We start from the raw sequence: 17,059 nt of genomic DNA on the forward strand, positions 1-17,059 counted from the left end.
AGTTTGTGTCTGAAAACAGACAATATTCAGAGAAATCACTTTCTGCTCCTTGCATCGACTGTTGGTTTGGCTTGTTGCTATATGTTGAGCCGCAGAACAGAAGCAAATCTAAGCATTGATAAGACTGCCACTCTTACTAATACACCCTGATGGATGACAGGGTGGTCACAGAGCGTATATGCACATCTAAAAAAAAAAAAAACACAACGCAAAAAAACACAGCACAAAGTCATGCTAACAACATCTCTACATCCATAACTGAACTGTTAATCAGCAACAGTTAGAAAAATGGAAGGAAAAGGCAGAAACACATTAAAAGGTTTCCAAAAAATTGCATAATTAAAAGAAATTGTATAGAACTTGTCTCTGTCACTATATGCTGACATCTTGCTTTGGTATAAAGTTCTCCTCTTGCTGTTAGCCGCTTCTGTATCCATTCTGATTGGTACAGATTTGGGGTATGTACATTTTTAAGGTGATATAACAAGAATACTTAAAACCCAACGATGCACTCGACCAATGTTGAGCCCTGTGGAAATGCTGGAAGTGACATTTTACCCAGGCTTTTTTTTTTTTTGCCATTGCCTGAGGCAAACTGTGGCCTCTCCAGGCAAAACATATGAAACTGTCAACTTCTATAATACAGACAATCTCTTCAATGCAGACATCACACAAAACAACTGCATAATATAGCATTGTTGAAATTTTGAAATTTTGCCAATTTGTTATAGTTTGAACTTGTTGTTTAATTAATTTAGACAACTGACACACATTTAGGATGAAGAACTTTACTTTTGTGAAATGCGTTTAGTTGCATTCAAAGCAAAGGTTGTACCTTTCAGAGAGGCACTAAAAAAGGCAAAACACACATCCTTCACCAGGGTCTATCTAACAACACTTTTGTTAACCGTTCATTCAATGTGATTTTTATTGCTTAAGTTCTGCAGTACAGATTTATCACAGTTTATATTGCCTGACCCGTATTTCTGTGAAGTTCCGTTTTTGTTGCTTATTTAGAATTTACTTTTATTCCTGTTTTCTGTTTGCATTTTCTTTTACTGTTTTTAATTTTTCTCATGAAAATTTGATTGCAAAGTTCATCCCAACAACCACATCTGGTACATTATACAGGCTTGATATGAAATTTTGAGCATTTTAGTGATCAGAGAAAAGAAGGAATGCATGACTGAAGAACATGACACATTGGTCATATGTCATATGACCAATCGCCATCTGACCAATGATGTGAACAAGCATCTAATTATTTAGCCATCTCTTCACACCATTTCTTTTACTGACACAAACAAATACACCAATGTATGAATGCATGTGCCATATTTTTTCTCTTTCTGAATTATTACCTGCCTGAGTAGATGAGTATTAAAAGTTTTGTTTTAAGTGGAAATGACCTTGTGTCATATTTCACTGAATGGGGTAAAATTCAAGTTTGTAATTTCTGCTGCTTACTCTGAACTAGGTGATGTATAACACTTTTGTCATGTGTTTGACAACAAAACGTTTGTGTGTACGTGTGTGTGTGTGTGTGTGTGTGTGTGTGTGTGTGTGTGTGTGTGTGTGTGCATGCCTGCATGTGTACTTACTTCACTAGGAACAAAGGAGAATCTGTGTGCATGTAACATCCTTTCAGACCTATGGCCAAAAATTGAAGCAGATGTGGACAAACACGCAGCCGTCTTACTCCGGTAAATAAAGGAAAAAGTGTGTAAAACAACAATATTAATGCCTGATAAAAGTGATAAATTTTTTGTAGCTACAGTGATTTTGTGACAGAAATTAAATTTTCTGAGTGAATATCAGAACAATCGTGTGCCAATGCTATTTACATCAAATGGCATGCATTTAGCCTCTCTGTTGCACTACATGCCCAGAATCTGCTCCCTCTCATGGTTGTGGCAGCCTTTGGGGCCATGCAGGGAGCATTTTCCACATTATGTTCCATCTTTTCCCAGTGGTACCATCTGCTGTTTATCCTTTTCTCATTCCAATCGGCTTGCAGTGCCTGCCGAATGACCTGCTGCCTGGGGAAGTATGTGTGTGCATGAGCACTGAAAGCTTGAACAACGTGTGTATGGAGCGTGAAGGGGGGGTGTTGTTTTTGAGTGTTGTGAACCTTTAAGCATGTGTTTAACTGACAGAAACATCCACTTCACACTGAGAGACAGAGTATAAGTCCTTTCCTCCTCCCTAGTCTTTTGATTACCTGTTTTTTGCTGGGTAACATTGACTTTCATCTAAATAGTTTTTGGATGTTCTGAAAATATTTTTTTTCCAATTCTTTTCTCTATATACATGATTTATTAGAAATTCAAGTTTCCAAATGTTTTTTAACCATCGGTTTCTTTCACAGGTATATCATTGAAAATTCTGCAGAGAGGGCAGAGTTCTATCCTTGTCTGCAGGATGAATCGACCAGAATCGCCTTTGCTGATTACTCCGTCACTCTGCCAAAGACTGCTAACTCCTGGGCTTTGGTCTTTAGGTTAGAAGACATTTGTAGCTTAAAGGTTAAGTTTGTCAGTGATAGAGAGGCCCTTTCCATGCTGGGGGAAATCTAGTTTAAGCTTGATGTTAACAACTAATGTTGTATTCTTTCCAAATGTTTTCCCCATTTTCAGCTCTCACTAAGCTAAGGAATTAGTCTGTTAAGATCTGCATTTAAGAAAGAAAGAAAAGTGGTTGTAACAATCAGAAGTTTATGTCTCTGTCCCTTTCATTTGTGTTGCTTTTACAGACAAGTCTTCCATGTTCCTGAGGAGATGCTGCTTGTACCAAAGGTCTACTCCCCAGTTTCTAATTGCCTTCTACATGTCATAAATAATGATATGGGGAAGGAGATGGACATGGTCTGTAACAAGGTGGTGCCCCATGTTTATCAGCCAAATAAGGTCTGTGGATGTGAAAAATCATTTTACACAGAAACCCCATAGACAAATTAGCATATTCACTGTTAATATGTTACCATAATATACCACTTAACTTTTAGGATGCTTCAGACCAGAGTTAATAAATAAGTAGATCTCAACTTTTCTCACTTATTAAGTGTCATTGTTCTTATATCTTGTACTCAATTATAAGCATTTTTAGAATTATATATTAAGTATACATATACATATATACTTTGAATGTTTTAAACTTTTGGTATTTTGCTTTCATGGTTAAACCGTTCTGTTTTTTGTTTTTTGTTTTTTTTTAATTTTACAGCGTGGTTTTACCTTTCTAGCAGAGGTTGTCACACCCAAAGACCTCCCTGCTGGAAATGAGTGGAAATTGCGCTTGATTGGCTCAAAGGAACCCCTTCCAAATATTGCGAGTGAGCCTCCATTCAATGTTTTCTCAGTGAAGGAATTCCGGGATTATTACATTCCTACTGACAAAGATCTCATATGTCGGTAAGATAATGATGTAGTGTATGTTTAAATGAATAAATGTAATATTTAAAATTAAATAATTTTTTTATTTTTATTTTGTATTTTACAGTTACTGTGTTCAGGTGACAACAGAGGTTCTGGGAACAATTCATTTCCAGACTTCCAAGCCAGATGTAGTTGTACGTATTTCTGTTCTGGACCAGGAGAAGGAAGTTGCTTCTAACACTGGACATGGTTATGTGATAATTCCTGTGTTCTACTTCCTGGCCAACAAAGGTTAGCAGTCATTGCACAAATTAACCAAAATACTTAAGAACCTTCTGACCACTGCAAAACATTCGTGAAATTATGCCATTTATATGCGGTGACATGTAGAGCATATGCAATGATAGTTATTAAGTTAGTTAGTTAGATAGTTTTTAAGATTGTACTTCGCGTTTTACCCAAACAAAATAATATGTTACTTTTAAAGTGTCAGAGAATTACAAAACTTCGTTCCTGTATTATTTTAATCACTTTTTGTAAAGCGGTCCTGACAGTAGAATTAATTTCTTTTTTCACATTTTTATTTGGCAAATACACAATGGATCATATTTTACAAACAACACTTACCAAATTATATTTTAAGTAAGTAAGTAAATAAGTAAAGGTTTATTTATATAGCGCCTTTCAAGATAAAAATCACAAAGCACTTCAAAACAAAACACAAAACATTAAAACGACATAAAAACATTTTTAAAAAAAAACTTGAAAACAAATAAAACTAAGTAAAAGCAAGATTAAAAAGATATGTCTTGAGCTGCTTTTTAAAAGAGATCTCCCACTCTGCTGATATTAGGCTGATGCAAAGTCACCTTTTGTTTTAAACTGCGTATGTAAAACTGCCAGCAGACCCTGGTCAGCAGATCTCAGAGACCTGCTGGGAATGTATGGCATTAAAAGGGCTCTAATTTAGCCAGGCGATTGGTTATGTAGGGCTCTATAAGTTAAAACAAGGATTTTGAATTGTACTCGATAATTAATAGGGAGCCAGTGCAAAGTAATTTTAGTACTTATATTACTTATATTTTAGGTAGTTTTTAATTTTTTCACGGGACCAGTTTGTCCTAAATAGTAGCAGAGGCAAAATAACAGTTTTGTTAAAAATAAAGAATATAAAGTACGTTTCTTTTCTCATTTACCTTCTCGGAAAAAATTGTCAGTGCATTTTGAATAGCACTGAGCTGCATTTAATTGTACATTGAAACATCACAATTCATTTTATATAAAATACAGCATCTTGGAAAAATTTAAGTTTTGTTGGAGTTGCATAAAGAAACACGCTATAAATCTTTGAAACATCTTATATTCCATGAACTATTGACCTATCAGACTCATAGATTGCACTTGGAATGTACTATTAATCAAGAATGGGATCTTAAATCAAATTTTATTATTCAATTCAATTCAATTCAACTTTATTTATATAGCGTCAAATCACGGCAATGCCATCTCAAGACGCTTTACAGACAGAGGGGAAAACATAATGAAGGCCAATTCATAACAGCCTATATAAGGAAACCAACAGATTGAGTTGAGTCCAGCTCAATCTCCCATCCTGAGCAAGCATACTGGCAACAGTGGGAAGGAAAAAACTCCCTTTTAACAGGAAGGAAACCTCCGGCAGAACCCGGCTCAGGACAGGCAGCCATCTGCCTCTGCTGTGTGGGGGGAAGAGGACAGAAAGACAACAGACAACAGGAACTGCTACTCCCGGCCAGGGAGACCTGCTGAGACAGGAGACATACATGTTAATGATGCAACACTGTTATGGGGGGGGGTAAAAGAAAGAGATAAAGAGAAAAAGAAAGAAGCTCAGTGTATCAGGAAATGTCCCTCAGCAGTCTAAACCTATAGCAGCATAACTAAGGGATGCTAACCATCCCTAGCTATAGGACTTATCAAAAAGATAAGTCTTCAGCCTAGTCTTAAAGGTGGGGAGGGTGTCTGCTTCCCTAACACTAACTGGGAGCTTATTCCATAAGAGAGGGGCCTGATAACCAAAGGCTCTGCCTCCTGCTCGGCTCTTTGAGACTCTAGGAACCACAAGTAAGCCTGCAGTCTGCGAACGAAGTACTCTACTTGGTATATAAGGAACAATGAGGTCTTTGATATATAGTGGTGCCTGTTTGTGGAGGGCTTTATATGTAAGGAGAAGGATTTTAAATTCTATTCTAGATTCAACAGGCAGCCAATGAAGAGAGGCTAAAACTGGAGAAATATGATCTCTCATGCTGGTTCTGGTCAGGACTCTGGCTGCAGAATTCTGGATCAGCTGAAGGCTTTTCAGGGCATATTTAGGACAGCCCAGTAATAGAGAGTTACAGTAATCTAGTCTCGAAGTAACAAAAGCGTGAACCAGTTTTTCTGCATCACTCCGAGACAGAATGTCCCTAATTTTGGCTATATTACGTAAATGAAAGAAGGCTGTTTTAGTAACCTGCTTAATATGTGGGCCAAAGGACAGGTCAGGGTCAAATATTACTCCAAGGTTTCTCACTGTAGCACTGGAAGCTAAAGTAATGCCATCCAGGTTCATTACAAAACCGGAAAATTTAGCTCTGAGTTTTTCAGATCCAACGAGAATTACTTCAGTCTTATCTGAGTTTAAGAGGAGAAAATTTCTAGACATCCAAGTCTTTATGTCTATGAGACAATTTTGTAGCCTATTGGGCTGATTTGTTTCATCTGGTTTAAAGGATAAGTATAGTTGAGTATCATCTGCATAACAATGAAAGTTTATTCCATGCTGTCTAATAATTTTGCCTAAAGGGAGCATATATAGCGTGAAGAGTATTGGTCCAAGTACAGAACCTTGAGGAACTCCATGACTTACTGTAGTTTGGGAGGAGGACTTGTCATTTACATGAACAAACTGAAGTCTATCAGATAAATATGATTTAAACCAGCTTAACGCTGTACCTGTAATTCCAATCACCTGTTCTAGTCTTTGTAACAGAATGTTATGATCGACTGTATCAAATGCAGCACTAAGATCAAGCAAGATAAGTACGGACACAAGTCCTTTGTCTGAGGCCATAAGAAGGTCATTAGTAACTTTCACCAATGCTGTCTCAGTACTATGATGAGCTCTAAATCCTGACTGAAACTCCTCGCATAAATTATTTCTGCTCAGGTGGGCATGTAGCTGAGCTGAAACTATTTTCTCCAGAATTTTGGACATAAACGGGAGGTTAGATATAGGTCTATAATTTGCTATCACCTCTGGATCCAGAGATTGCTATATATTATAGCTATATTATATAAAGCACTCTTCACTCCAAAAGCAGCACAAAGTACTTTACCTAAGAGGTAAAAGAATCCATTTAAAAGTAAAATAAAGTTTATGTATCCAAGGATTATTTAATCCTCTTTCCTCAATGTGAACTGATGGAGACGTTTGTCTTTTACAGACTTAAGTTCCACAGATGAGAAGTGCCAGAAAGTGTCCTCCCCTCAGGATACCCCTCAGCAACGAGAAGGGGCAGACTGCACAGTTGTAAACTCTAACTCTTTGTGTGACCAGCTCACTAAGTCTATGGTACAACTGACAACTGTCTGTGTGGTATCTGCTTTAGCTCACACACTTCACTGATCTCACTTGCATGCACATCTCACTTTCCCTTTCTTTCTTCTCACCCACTTGCTTGCTGCCTGTCCATATCAGTTTTTCCTGCCAATGCGTTGCTTGTAAGCATGCACACATACACACACAAAAACACATATGAATTTCTATTCACCCACACACACTTTCACACAGACAACTGATAAAAAGAAAAGCTAAAGAGTCTGAAAGAGTGGTTTTGTTGTTACTGTCTGACTTAGTAGCACTTGTCAGGAGCTGCAATTTGCTCATGATTTATTGTCTGGGGACACACTCATCTACCATAACAGTTGTCATAGATTTAAAATATGTATTTTCTCTAACTGTACAAAATGAGGTATTTACAGTTACTTTGTCGAAACACTAATCATTGATGCATTTTAGCTATCATTATTTTAATGTTCACCTGTAAACTGTTTATAAATAAGTTGTTAACCCGAAAGTTACTGCAGCAAATTAAGTGGATCAAGACGTCTGTTTTGAGTACTCTCTTTTTGTGTCAAACACTTTTGGATCCCAAAATTCTATAAAATACTGGTGAAAACTTCAGCTGTATTGAAACAGATCATGTAAGATTGTATAGAATCCAACAGATCAGTAATCAGAATGAAAACGCAAATTATATTTTCTTAACTTTCTTTTGCATAGGGCATTAATTCAGTTCAGCAAAGCTCTGTGTGACTAATGTTCTATTTTTGTTGGGTTTGGTGCTTTTCTTGACCAGGTTTGGTCTTACCTTGAAATTTTGTCTAAAGTCTGTCTTTTTTGTTTAACTGTCATGTAAGTGGGAGTTCTGTGATATTATCTTGGCTATCAAGCCCTCAGCCTCCTCTCTCCTTTTGTGCTTCTATGAAACAGGGCTTAGAAACAGCAAAAACAAAATGCTTCAGATTCAAAGACAGTTCTTATGCTTTGAATCATCATGTTTTTTCAAGCTGGTCACAAGAACTTGAACTTGAAGAACTTGAATATTGTTGTAAGCTTAATAATTACAGAGTGAAGTTTTGACTCTTTGCTTTTCTGTGTTTCACAGGGTCATAAGTACGTGGTGCAGGCAGAGGTGCTCCATAAGAGCTGGGATTTGGATGAATCGCAGTTGGCTTTTGCCCGTATGCTTAAAGAAATAGAAGAGAAGCAGAAGATAGGTAAATTCTGTACTTAAGAAAGTCATAAATGCCACATCAAATAGTCAGCCATTCCCAACTGCCAAAGGAATAGCCAGAAAAGCAAGTCAGTGTCTCATGAATTTTTATGTAGACATCTTGCACTTGATATGCATTATGCGTGATTCAGATTGCCCCCAAATCCATGTACAGCATTGAAGCATTTTCATTTTTAATATCGCAATCAAAAGTTAGTCAGCATTTGACCCCTGGGTTGTGATCAGGCTTGATATTTTCTCATCAAGTTTTCCTTGCGCGCTTTATTTTTTGGGTCCTGTTTGAAACATAGCTAATAACTCTGTATGTAGTGTCAGGAGCCAGTGCAGGCCGAGTGTATTTCTGCCACAGTAGCCTGTAATCACAAGCCTAATGAAAACCAAATGACTACAGCTGCTTTCCCAGATCAGTGGGACTTCTTGTGCCCACTGGCCATTGGCTGTTGCAGTAATCCTGTCTTGTCCCACCAATACTGTATCTGCGCTTTTTAATTGCAAAAATTCAATCAATAATAAAAAGAGGTTTGAAATTTGTTGAAGCCTCTTATGAAAAAAAAAAAAAAGTTATGATGTGTTGATGTAAAAAAGACACTGTACAAGGCTAGTGTGAATGACTGCCTGAAGAGAAAGACTGGCCGACTGACACCAAGTTTTGTTTTTTTTCATTTATTTATTTTCTGTTGCTGTGAACAATGGAGCCATAATCATCCATTCAGTTTCAGGCACGAAATGTTCAAATAATATGCATGAGTGTCATGTGCAAGATGAACACTTATGATTTATATTGTATGTTGCCATGGCTTTTTCGTTTAACTTCTCTCTTTCATCTGGATGTCACCATGTTGAGGTTTTGCACATTTTTTCTTGTATGTTATTAAATGTAAGGGCCAGTATCCATACAAACCTCTTGTGTTTTTCCAATAATCTTTTGGAAAAAATGGGTCAATAGAATGTCAAATGAAGTTGGCTCTTGCCCCCTGGTGCCCTGGGAAATATCCCAGCAGGAAAGAGAATTAATTTCACTCAGTTAAACTCTCAGTTAGTGAGACTATACCCTTCATCATGGTTCCTATATGCTACAGGGTAAAACACATATGATATGCCATGCAATGTCTTGAAACCTTTTTTCATCCTCATTTGATAAGCTGCTGCCAAAATACCATATTGACATATTTTCAATGTATGCTATTTACATTGCTGCTATAAATTCTTGTATATACAGTCCGTTGTCTGTAGTAGCTGTACATGCACTTGTGTCAGCAGTTTCATTCCTTTGACAACCACTGTGATATTTGTTACTGCGATTTTCTTTTTTATCAAAGCAACACTAGATTTGTACCAAAAGTAAAAAAGAAACAGTTTAACTTTCCCAGTCTTGAAATCAGTTGTGACACCATTTCTGTCCTTGATTATAAGGCTGATTGATAATTCGATCCTTCTGAACCCCCAAATTTCAACATGACTTAAAAAAGAGTAACTTAATATTAGTATTAACAAAAACATTTCAGATAGAATGGCATGCAGTCATCTAAATGATGGCTTATTATGCCTTGATGTAGGGGAAGAGACTTCAACCAAGCTGAGCTTTTTTCTTCATTTCAGCTTTAAAGTGCAACAGTGCCATCTAGCACACATGCCGTTGCATGACACATGCATTGTTTTCCTATATAAGGATAGTTTTATTTGTGCGAAGTACAGTGATAAGCACCAATATCACCATAATTTTTTCTATCTACATGTCTGTCTTTCTGTCTGTTTGTCTGTGTATTTCTCTTGTTGTTAAAAGTAAAATATACTTACACCATTTCAGAAGGGAAATATTCAGTGACATGGAAGGGAGAAAAGGTTAACTCATGTGCAAGCCATTAAAACTCCGTATTACCATAAACTGAGCTTTGGACAAAATTAATATACTTGAAATTTTAGTCAGGCTGATATTTATCTGGGTGGGAATTTAACAAAGAAGGTATCTAATAATGCACATAATGTCAAGTGATGAAATGTTATTGTTTGCCAAGTAAACTTTTAATAAATTATAATGAACAATGGTTAAAGTATTTTTTTCCAAGAATGCAACTCCATTTTGCCAGGATTTTTATGCTGATAGAAAAACCAAATCAACATAACATCTCCCTCAATATGTAGTATTCAAGCCAGAAGATTTGAAGCCTTCATCCACTTCTGATGTACCAAGCAATGATGGTCCCAAGTCTGACACACCCAAAACCCACAGCAAAGGCAAAGGCAGGACACCAGCTATCATCACCAAATCTGACTCCAAACAGGAAATGGTAAAGCATTACACCTACAATGTGACAGTAAATCTCCACCACATTGATAGGACTATAATTTACGGAAGCGTAGAGCTGTCATCCTCATAAAAAAAAAGTTTGGGCCTTATTACGTTATAACGTGATAGTTTATTGTAAAAACGTGAAACATATCATGTATCTGACAACGTGAACTTGGTAATTATCGACTTTAGATGAGGAAATTGTGTGCGGGGTGGGTAGGAGATCACAAATGGCTCATTTACAGGACTTGATAGACTTTTTCTTCATACTTGGGTTGAGACATTGTGAAATTATGGTGCTTTGGAACACTTTCGATCCATTGTAATAAATATGCGTAGTTTAAGGACAGTTTTAAAAGGCATGGGTCTGTACAGAAGGAAAAATTAGTCCAATCCCCATGATGTGGCATCATTTCTCATTGAAACTTGAGCGGCACGAGAATCGCTATGAATGCAAACATCATCGGTGCATCCAAGTGCCATCTATCCATCCCTCTTCTACCGCTTATCGGGGGTCTGATCGCAGGGGCAGCAGCATAACCAGGGAAGCCCCCCTCCCCAGCCACGTTCGCCAACTCTGCGGGGGTCCCAAGGCGCTCCCAGGCCAGCTGAGAGATGTAATCCCTCCAGCATTCAAGTGGTTATACGTTTTTACAATAAAACATAACACGTTATAATGTGATACGTTTCACATTTTTACAATAAAACTATCACGTAATAACGTGATATAACGTAATAGGGGCCAAACTTTTTTTTATGAGGATAACAGCTCTACGCTTCCGTAATAATTTACACATTTTGTTGTGTCATATTTCCTAATTTACATTTCCCGAAAATAACTAATTGACAAAGTGATGTGAGTGTCTGATACAGGGATAGTAATATGTTGTATATGATGTTTTAGCGAAGGGCATTGCAACTGGTAGTTCAGTTTGCACTCAGATTAAAATCTTGCCTACTTAGCTCCATACCCTTGATTAAAATACTTGTACAAATCTTCAAAAATTGCAAATGTTGAAAGATGATGTAGCTTAGCTTTTCATAACAGATGCCCATACCACTAATGTGTCAACTTTCACACATTTATCAGACTCTGTGTTCAGCTCACACTGATCAAGAAAAAACAATATTAATGGATTTCATAAGTGACTGGAAGCTGATCTTGTTTTGTTTTTCTTTTTCTTTTCTTTTCTTTTTCTTCAAAATAATAATTTAAGTTTAATCATAAGCACCTCACTGGCATGATGAATTTGAGTCAGAATAAGTGGCTTTTGTTTGCCGAGACAAACATCAAACAATATATCCAGCGGTGTTTTAAAAAGGGATTCTTTTATTTTCGTTTTATTTTCTTAATCCTGGTTGCCCTCAAATTCCATTTTCTTTTCATATTTGCCTCAAAGCCAAGGTGGAAGCAAAGGAGAAAATGATAAATGAACTAAATCTGTTGTTTAAAATGGGACCTTAGAGAAGAATATATAATCCCTGATAGCGAGGCAGCTGGTTGTGTACCAGCCTGCGTTGTTCTATGACAAAGACAGAATAGATGGTGGGACAATGACCTTTAGCTCTGATATCTGTCCGCATGAGCTTTATTATTTTATGTGTTTGTGCAGAGCCTCGACCTGACTAAGGCAAACTGGACACTGCATGTTGTCACTGACAAAAGCAAAGCAGAGGACATTGAGGTGAAAAAGGACACAGAGAAAATTGACCAGATTAAAAGCCTTAAAATGGGCTGGGAAATGGCTGACCCAGGACGCCATGTCAAAGTAAACAAAATTACTCACAAGTTCAAGTTCTTCTGATTCTATTTACACTATATGTAAAATAATGTCTGCTATAGAAAGCTATTTTTTCATACATACATACATATATATATATATATATGTATATATATATATGTATATCTTCTTTTTTCTCAGGCTTTTCAGTCTCGTTTGCGGTACCTTGAACAAATGCAATATAAAGCAAGTGATAAAAGCAAAGACCCCGGTAATTTTCTACCAATACACACACACACATATCTATTTTGTTACTTAGTCTGTTCATATTTGTCACAGATATGTTGGTGTTCTTTTACAGGTACTTTTGGATCTGTTTCAATTACAGGTCTCAGTCCATCTAGTAAAATACTGAATGGCCACCTCTGCTTCCATGCTGACAAATACTTCCATCACCTCATCAGGTTTGTATCCGCTCTTACCCCCCTTTTCACTCTATTTCCATTTATTTAACAGTTCATGCTGTAGCTGGGGTTATCAAAATAAGTTCAAATTCAGAATAATGGTTGATTGTGGACCTGTCCATGAGTGTCTGTATGTATACAAATTCATACCTGTGATGAAAGATGGAATATAATACAGAAACAGCAAAGGAAAGACTTTCCATCTGATTATATCTCTCTGACAAGCCTGTGTCTTTCCAGAGTCTAGTCCTGTGCATGCAGCTCAGTATACAGAGGTTTGTTTTTCTAGTTCTGGGCCTTATCTGACACTCATCCATAAGGCTTGGTGGCATTAGGGGGATTTTTATGTGTATTTGTAAATGTCTATGTGTGTTGAATATATATGATGCTACATTGGTGGCCATGATGATATTCTTGCACTCAACAGTAGAGTGGATTATACAATATCTGCAGGACTTTACTAGTAATTTCCCTTTTATGACCTTTGGTCCCAGTGGTGCTGTGAATTACTGTTTGTACTTTCCCTGACCTGAAAGGGCACTGCATCGGCTCCACAGGGTAGTTATGATATCAAAATGTATAAATGCTTAGATGTATCCAAATTTTTAACTACACATGTAGGCATTTAAATACGACGGTGGTTGTTTAACATGGTGTACCAATATTCTAACAAATTATAATTAGTGGTTTACCTCATTTCTGCTTGCAAATCTGCTTGTGGGGTTTTTTCTTCTTCACATTGCAAAGCTACTGCATGTGCCTCAGTATCTAGATAATAACACACCAACTCCATTGCCATTGTTAGTTACCATGTGACATATGTTTTATAATGTCACACAGAGGTTTGTAATGAGTGTCAGTTGTGCTCAACCATGGCAGGTAAATCTAAAACCACTGCACAGATTGGCTCACAAGATACTAGGAGTTGTCTGCTTGTCTTTATCAAAATTGTGGGTCAATATTTGACAGTGAGTTTTTTTTTTAAGAGTCTCTCTCCTCAGCTCTGCCTGAATCTCTCTCACACCATCACCTATTCCCTCCTTCCATCCTCCTTCTGTCCATCCCACTGCTGGATAAATGAGATGGTATTTGGGTCTGTTAATTAGAGAGCTATTTCAGGGCCCCCGTTGCTCCAATGAGATGTGCCCCTCTCCCATCACCTCTTCATCCTCTCCTGCTGTGTGAGTGTGTTTGTGCTCACACGTGTCTCTGTGTCCAGCTACTAATGGCTGCTGACACCGTTGTCCACAGTCTGAGCAAAGACAGAGATTCGGAGAAGTAGAATAATAGGGATAATGAGTTGGTCTGTAGTACACTTCTCTCTCACAATGGTGCATTGTGTGTACCATCTTTACTGTATTTGTGGGCTTTGTTATGCACAGTGATGGAGACTGAACAAGGACACTTTCATTTGCACAACAAACTCAGTCATCACCTCTGCTGGCATCTTGCTTTATTAAACTCAGCTTTCAGAAAATACAAAAATAAGATTAACTTCCTTTTCAGATCTTCAAACAGGTGGCTTCACAGTGTTGATCCCCATTTTTTTTTCTATAAACAAAAATGGACATGTTAAATAACTAACTAGCTGCCATGTTTGCCATATACATTTATGTCAAGTAGACATCTCTAATATTATACTGGATCAACATCTTAAATTTAAGATAAGGCATGGGCACATATACCCATAATTTCTTTTAACCTGTCTGTATTTATCTGTGCCACATTTCCATTTTCCCTTTTGCTCGTTGTGTCAACATCCCCATCTCACAGAGCAGCTTTAGTAATATCAGAACCTCACACCTGATGGTGTGATAGAAATATGTAACGAACATATTTCTTAGGTAAAGAAATAATCCAATGGTTATTCTATTTATTCTGATTAGAAACATCATATAAAAGACTGATGTGACAGTTTTGCTACAGTCCACTTGAATTGTATACACTAGGTTCTTGTGCACATATACAGGCGTACAAAGGATATCCCAGAGCTGATGGACTCGCAGAGAGAGGCGATCAAGCAGAATGAGCGCTATGAAAAGATACGGTCCTACCAGTTGGCTCGAGAAAATATTCTAAAACTGCATGAACAGCTGGCATTAGAGCGAAAAGAGCTAATGAGGCATCAGCTGGAGATAGCCGAGAATATACAGGTCAGTGAAACACAGACAAGTATGTTATGTGTGAAAGTGTCTCTAGAAGATGTAGACAACCATAATGAGCTGATAAATGTCAGTTGCCACTCCCTCTGCTCAGTTATCATCATGCAACTTCTTTCTCTTTGCCTTTGTCGTTTGTCCAGGCACAGCGAAATGCTTTGTCACTGTGTCATCTTGTCAAACTATTTAATGATGATCAGAAAAATGCCGAGAAAGAGAAAGAAGATGAGGCTGTGGAGAAGGTCCAATCTGCAACTGGAGAAAAATCCTCTTCTGCTCAGCAACCCAGCAAACAAGCCAGTAGTGCTGGAAAGAAGAAATGATGGTCATTGTCTTTGACATCTTGTTGCAGTTTGTATCAACACTGAAATATGTGAATTTTATCAAAGCATCAGTTCTTGACCTTTTTTCATAAACACTAAGGTTGACTGCATAGTTTAGAACTGTTATTACTATAAACTGTCTAAACCAACCCCAGTCTGATAGGACTACTGTTTGAAATGTTCAACATATATATTCCAAAACCATATTTAATCATTTTCTTTTTCAACATCTTTGTAACGCCTTCTTTGTAATTGCTTTTCTTTGCCTGAATTAAAGCTTCCCTTCATTCCAAAATGTCTTGTGGTTTGTGTTGCTCAGTCAGCACTGAATGCTGAATGAAAATGTCTCTGTTAAAATTGGAATTTTTTTTTCTTTTATCAAACTTTCCTTTCCTTTTTTCCTAACCGCTTAAGATGGAGCCTATCCCAGCAGTCTTAGGGCGAAAGGCAGGGCACACCCTGGACAACTCACCAGTCCATTGCAGGGCCACACAGAGACGGACAACCACTCATGTGCACACACACTCCTAGGGGCAATTTAGAGTACCCAATCAACCTAACATGCATGTCTTTGAACTGTGGGAGTACCTGGAGAGAACCCATGCACACACGGGGAGAACAAACTCCACACAGAAAGGCCACTATCCAAACCCCAGCCAAGGATCGAACCAGTGACCTTCTTGCTGTGTGAGGCCACAGCGCTAACCACCATGCCACCGTTCAGCCACCTTTTATCAAACTTCAAAATCATTTTGGAGTAAAAGAAAGCTTCCTGTTTGGCATTGTGGTAACTTATATGTATAATTTTGTGTAGGTCCTCAGACATCTCCAGAGAGGATTTTTAACATTGTATATATCTATAAACAGATTAAATAGTTATTACATGCTATGTGTGGTTATTCTGAGATTCTTCTTTATGTTGGTACTCCTAGTTATATTATCCAAACCTTTTGCTTTTATTGCAGTTCTATAAGTGGAAGCCATCTCCCACCTGCTGGGTGCTGGTGAATGATTGACTGACAGATAAACTTGATTTGCTGATTCTAAACTTCCACATCCAAAATCTGCAAGATAAAATGAAGTGCAAAGAAAATGCAACATTGCACCATTTCACCAAATCCCTAAAGTTTATGTGAACACACTGCACAGTAGATTTTATAATTTCTGATTTGTATTTCGTCTTCCATCAAATGGGTTTGCAATGGTACCATGTTCTTTATCATAATCTGAGAGCACCCAGCACTTCATCCCAGAGTCAGCTGAGGGATGAGAAAGTAAATTGGAAATGAAAGGGAGGATGGTGCCATCTAGTGGCTGCTGCCATTAATAAATTCTCATTACTGTGACCGCACTGTGCTGTTTCCAGCTTGACAGATCGTTCAATTTTTCTTCTGCTGCATGAGAAAATAATGATTATGCCATAGATGTTTGGGTGTGTGGATGTGTGTGTATTTACCAGATAGCTTCATGATGGCTGAATTATCTTTGCCTGCTCGCAGACGCTTGCTGCAGGATTCTGTATCTAAGATATTGAAAGCCTCTTAAGAACTCAGGTTTGGATATTTCAAACTGCAGATTGTAAATCCTTCACTGGATCCTAACAGTTAACCTTTATAGGGGTATATGCATTGATTTTTTTCTAACTCTGGCAAGCTATTAAAAATAATTTGAAAGCATATTTGCATGTTTCCACCCATGCTTCATCATACTTGGCACACATTAGCCTCTTAGCACTGCTTTGTATTTTCTCTGCCAGAAAAGACTGCTGTTGTGTTTTACATGTCTGTTCAGTGTGTGGCACCTCAGTCAGCCACAAACACCATTTCTACTCTTGTGACTGCATGACAGAGCAAATCCTGAAAGCCTTGTTCCTGGCACAGAATGTTCCCTCTTGTGTCTGCACCACTT

The 17,059-nt window shown here is 37.6% G+C and overlaps 1 protein-coding gene across 1 annotated transcript in view; it reads left to right on the top strand.

The window, feature by feature from the left end:
* The window catches only part of adgb (androglobin), a gene marked incomplete at both ends in the record, with an annotated part of 37,250 nt that extends 22,099 nt beyond the window's left edge, over window positions 1-15,151 (top strand). The window contains 12 exons of the mRNA XM_079255099.1: window positions 1,649-1,703; window positions 2,369-2,500; window positions 2,753-2,906; window positions 3,223-3,410; window positions 3,499-3,665; window positions 6,842-6,993; window positions 8,066-8,177; window positions 10,337-10,482; window positions 12,098-12,253; window positions 13,889-13,947; window positions 14,639-14,822; window positions 14,972-15,151. Coding sequence (XP_079111225.1) covers window positions 1,649-1,703; window positions 2,369-2,500; window positions 2,753-2,906; window positions 3,223-3,410; window positions 3,499-3,665; window positions 6,842-6,993; window positions 8,066-8,177; window positions 10,337-10,482; window positions 12,098-12,253; window positions 13,889-13,947; window positions 14,639-14,822; window positions 14,972-15,151 — 1,685 coding nt within the window. The remainder of the gene's footprint in view (window positions 1-1,648; window positions 1,704-2,368; window positions 2,501-2,752; window positions 2,907-3,222; window positions 3,411-3,498; window positions 3,666-6,841; window positions 6,994-8,065; window positions 8,178-10,336; window positions 10,483-12,097; window positions 12,254-13,888; window positions 13,948-14,638; window positions 14,823-14,971) is intronic.
* Window positions 15,152-17,059: the final 1,908 nt, after the last annotated feature.

This window comes from Telmatherina bonti, assembly GCF_933228915.1.
Source record: "Telmatherina bonti genome assembly, chromosome: 16".
NCBI classification, from domain to species: Eukaryota; Metazoa; Chordata; class Actinopteri; order Atheriniformes; family Telmatherinidae; genus Telmatherina; species Telmatherina bonti.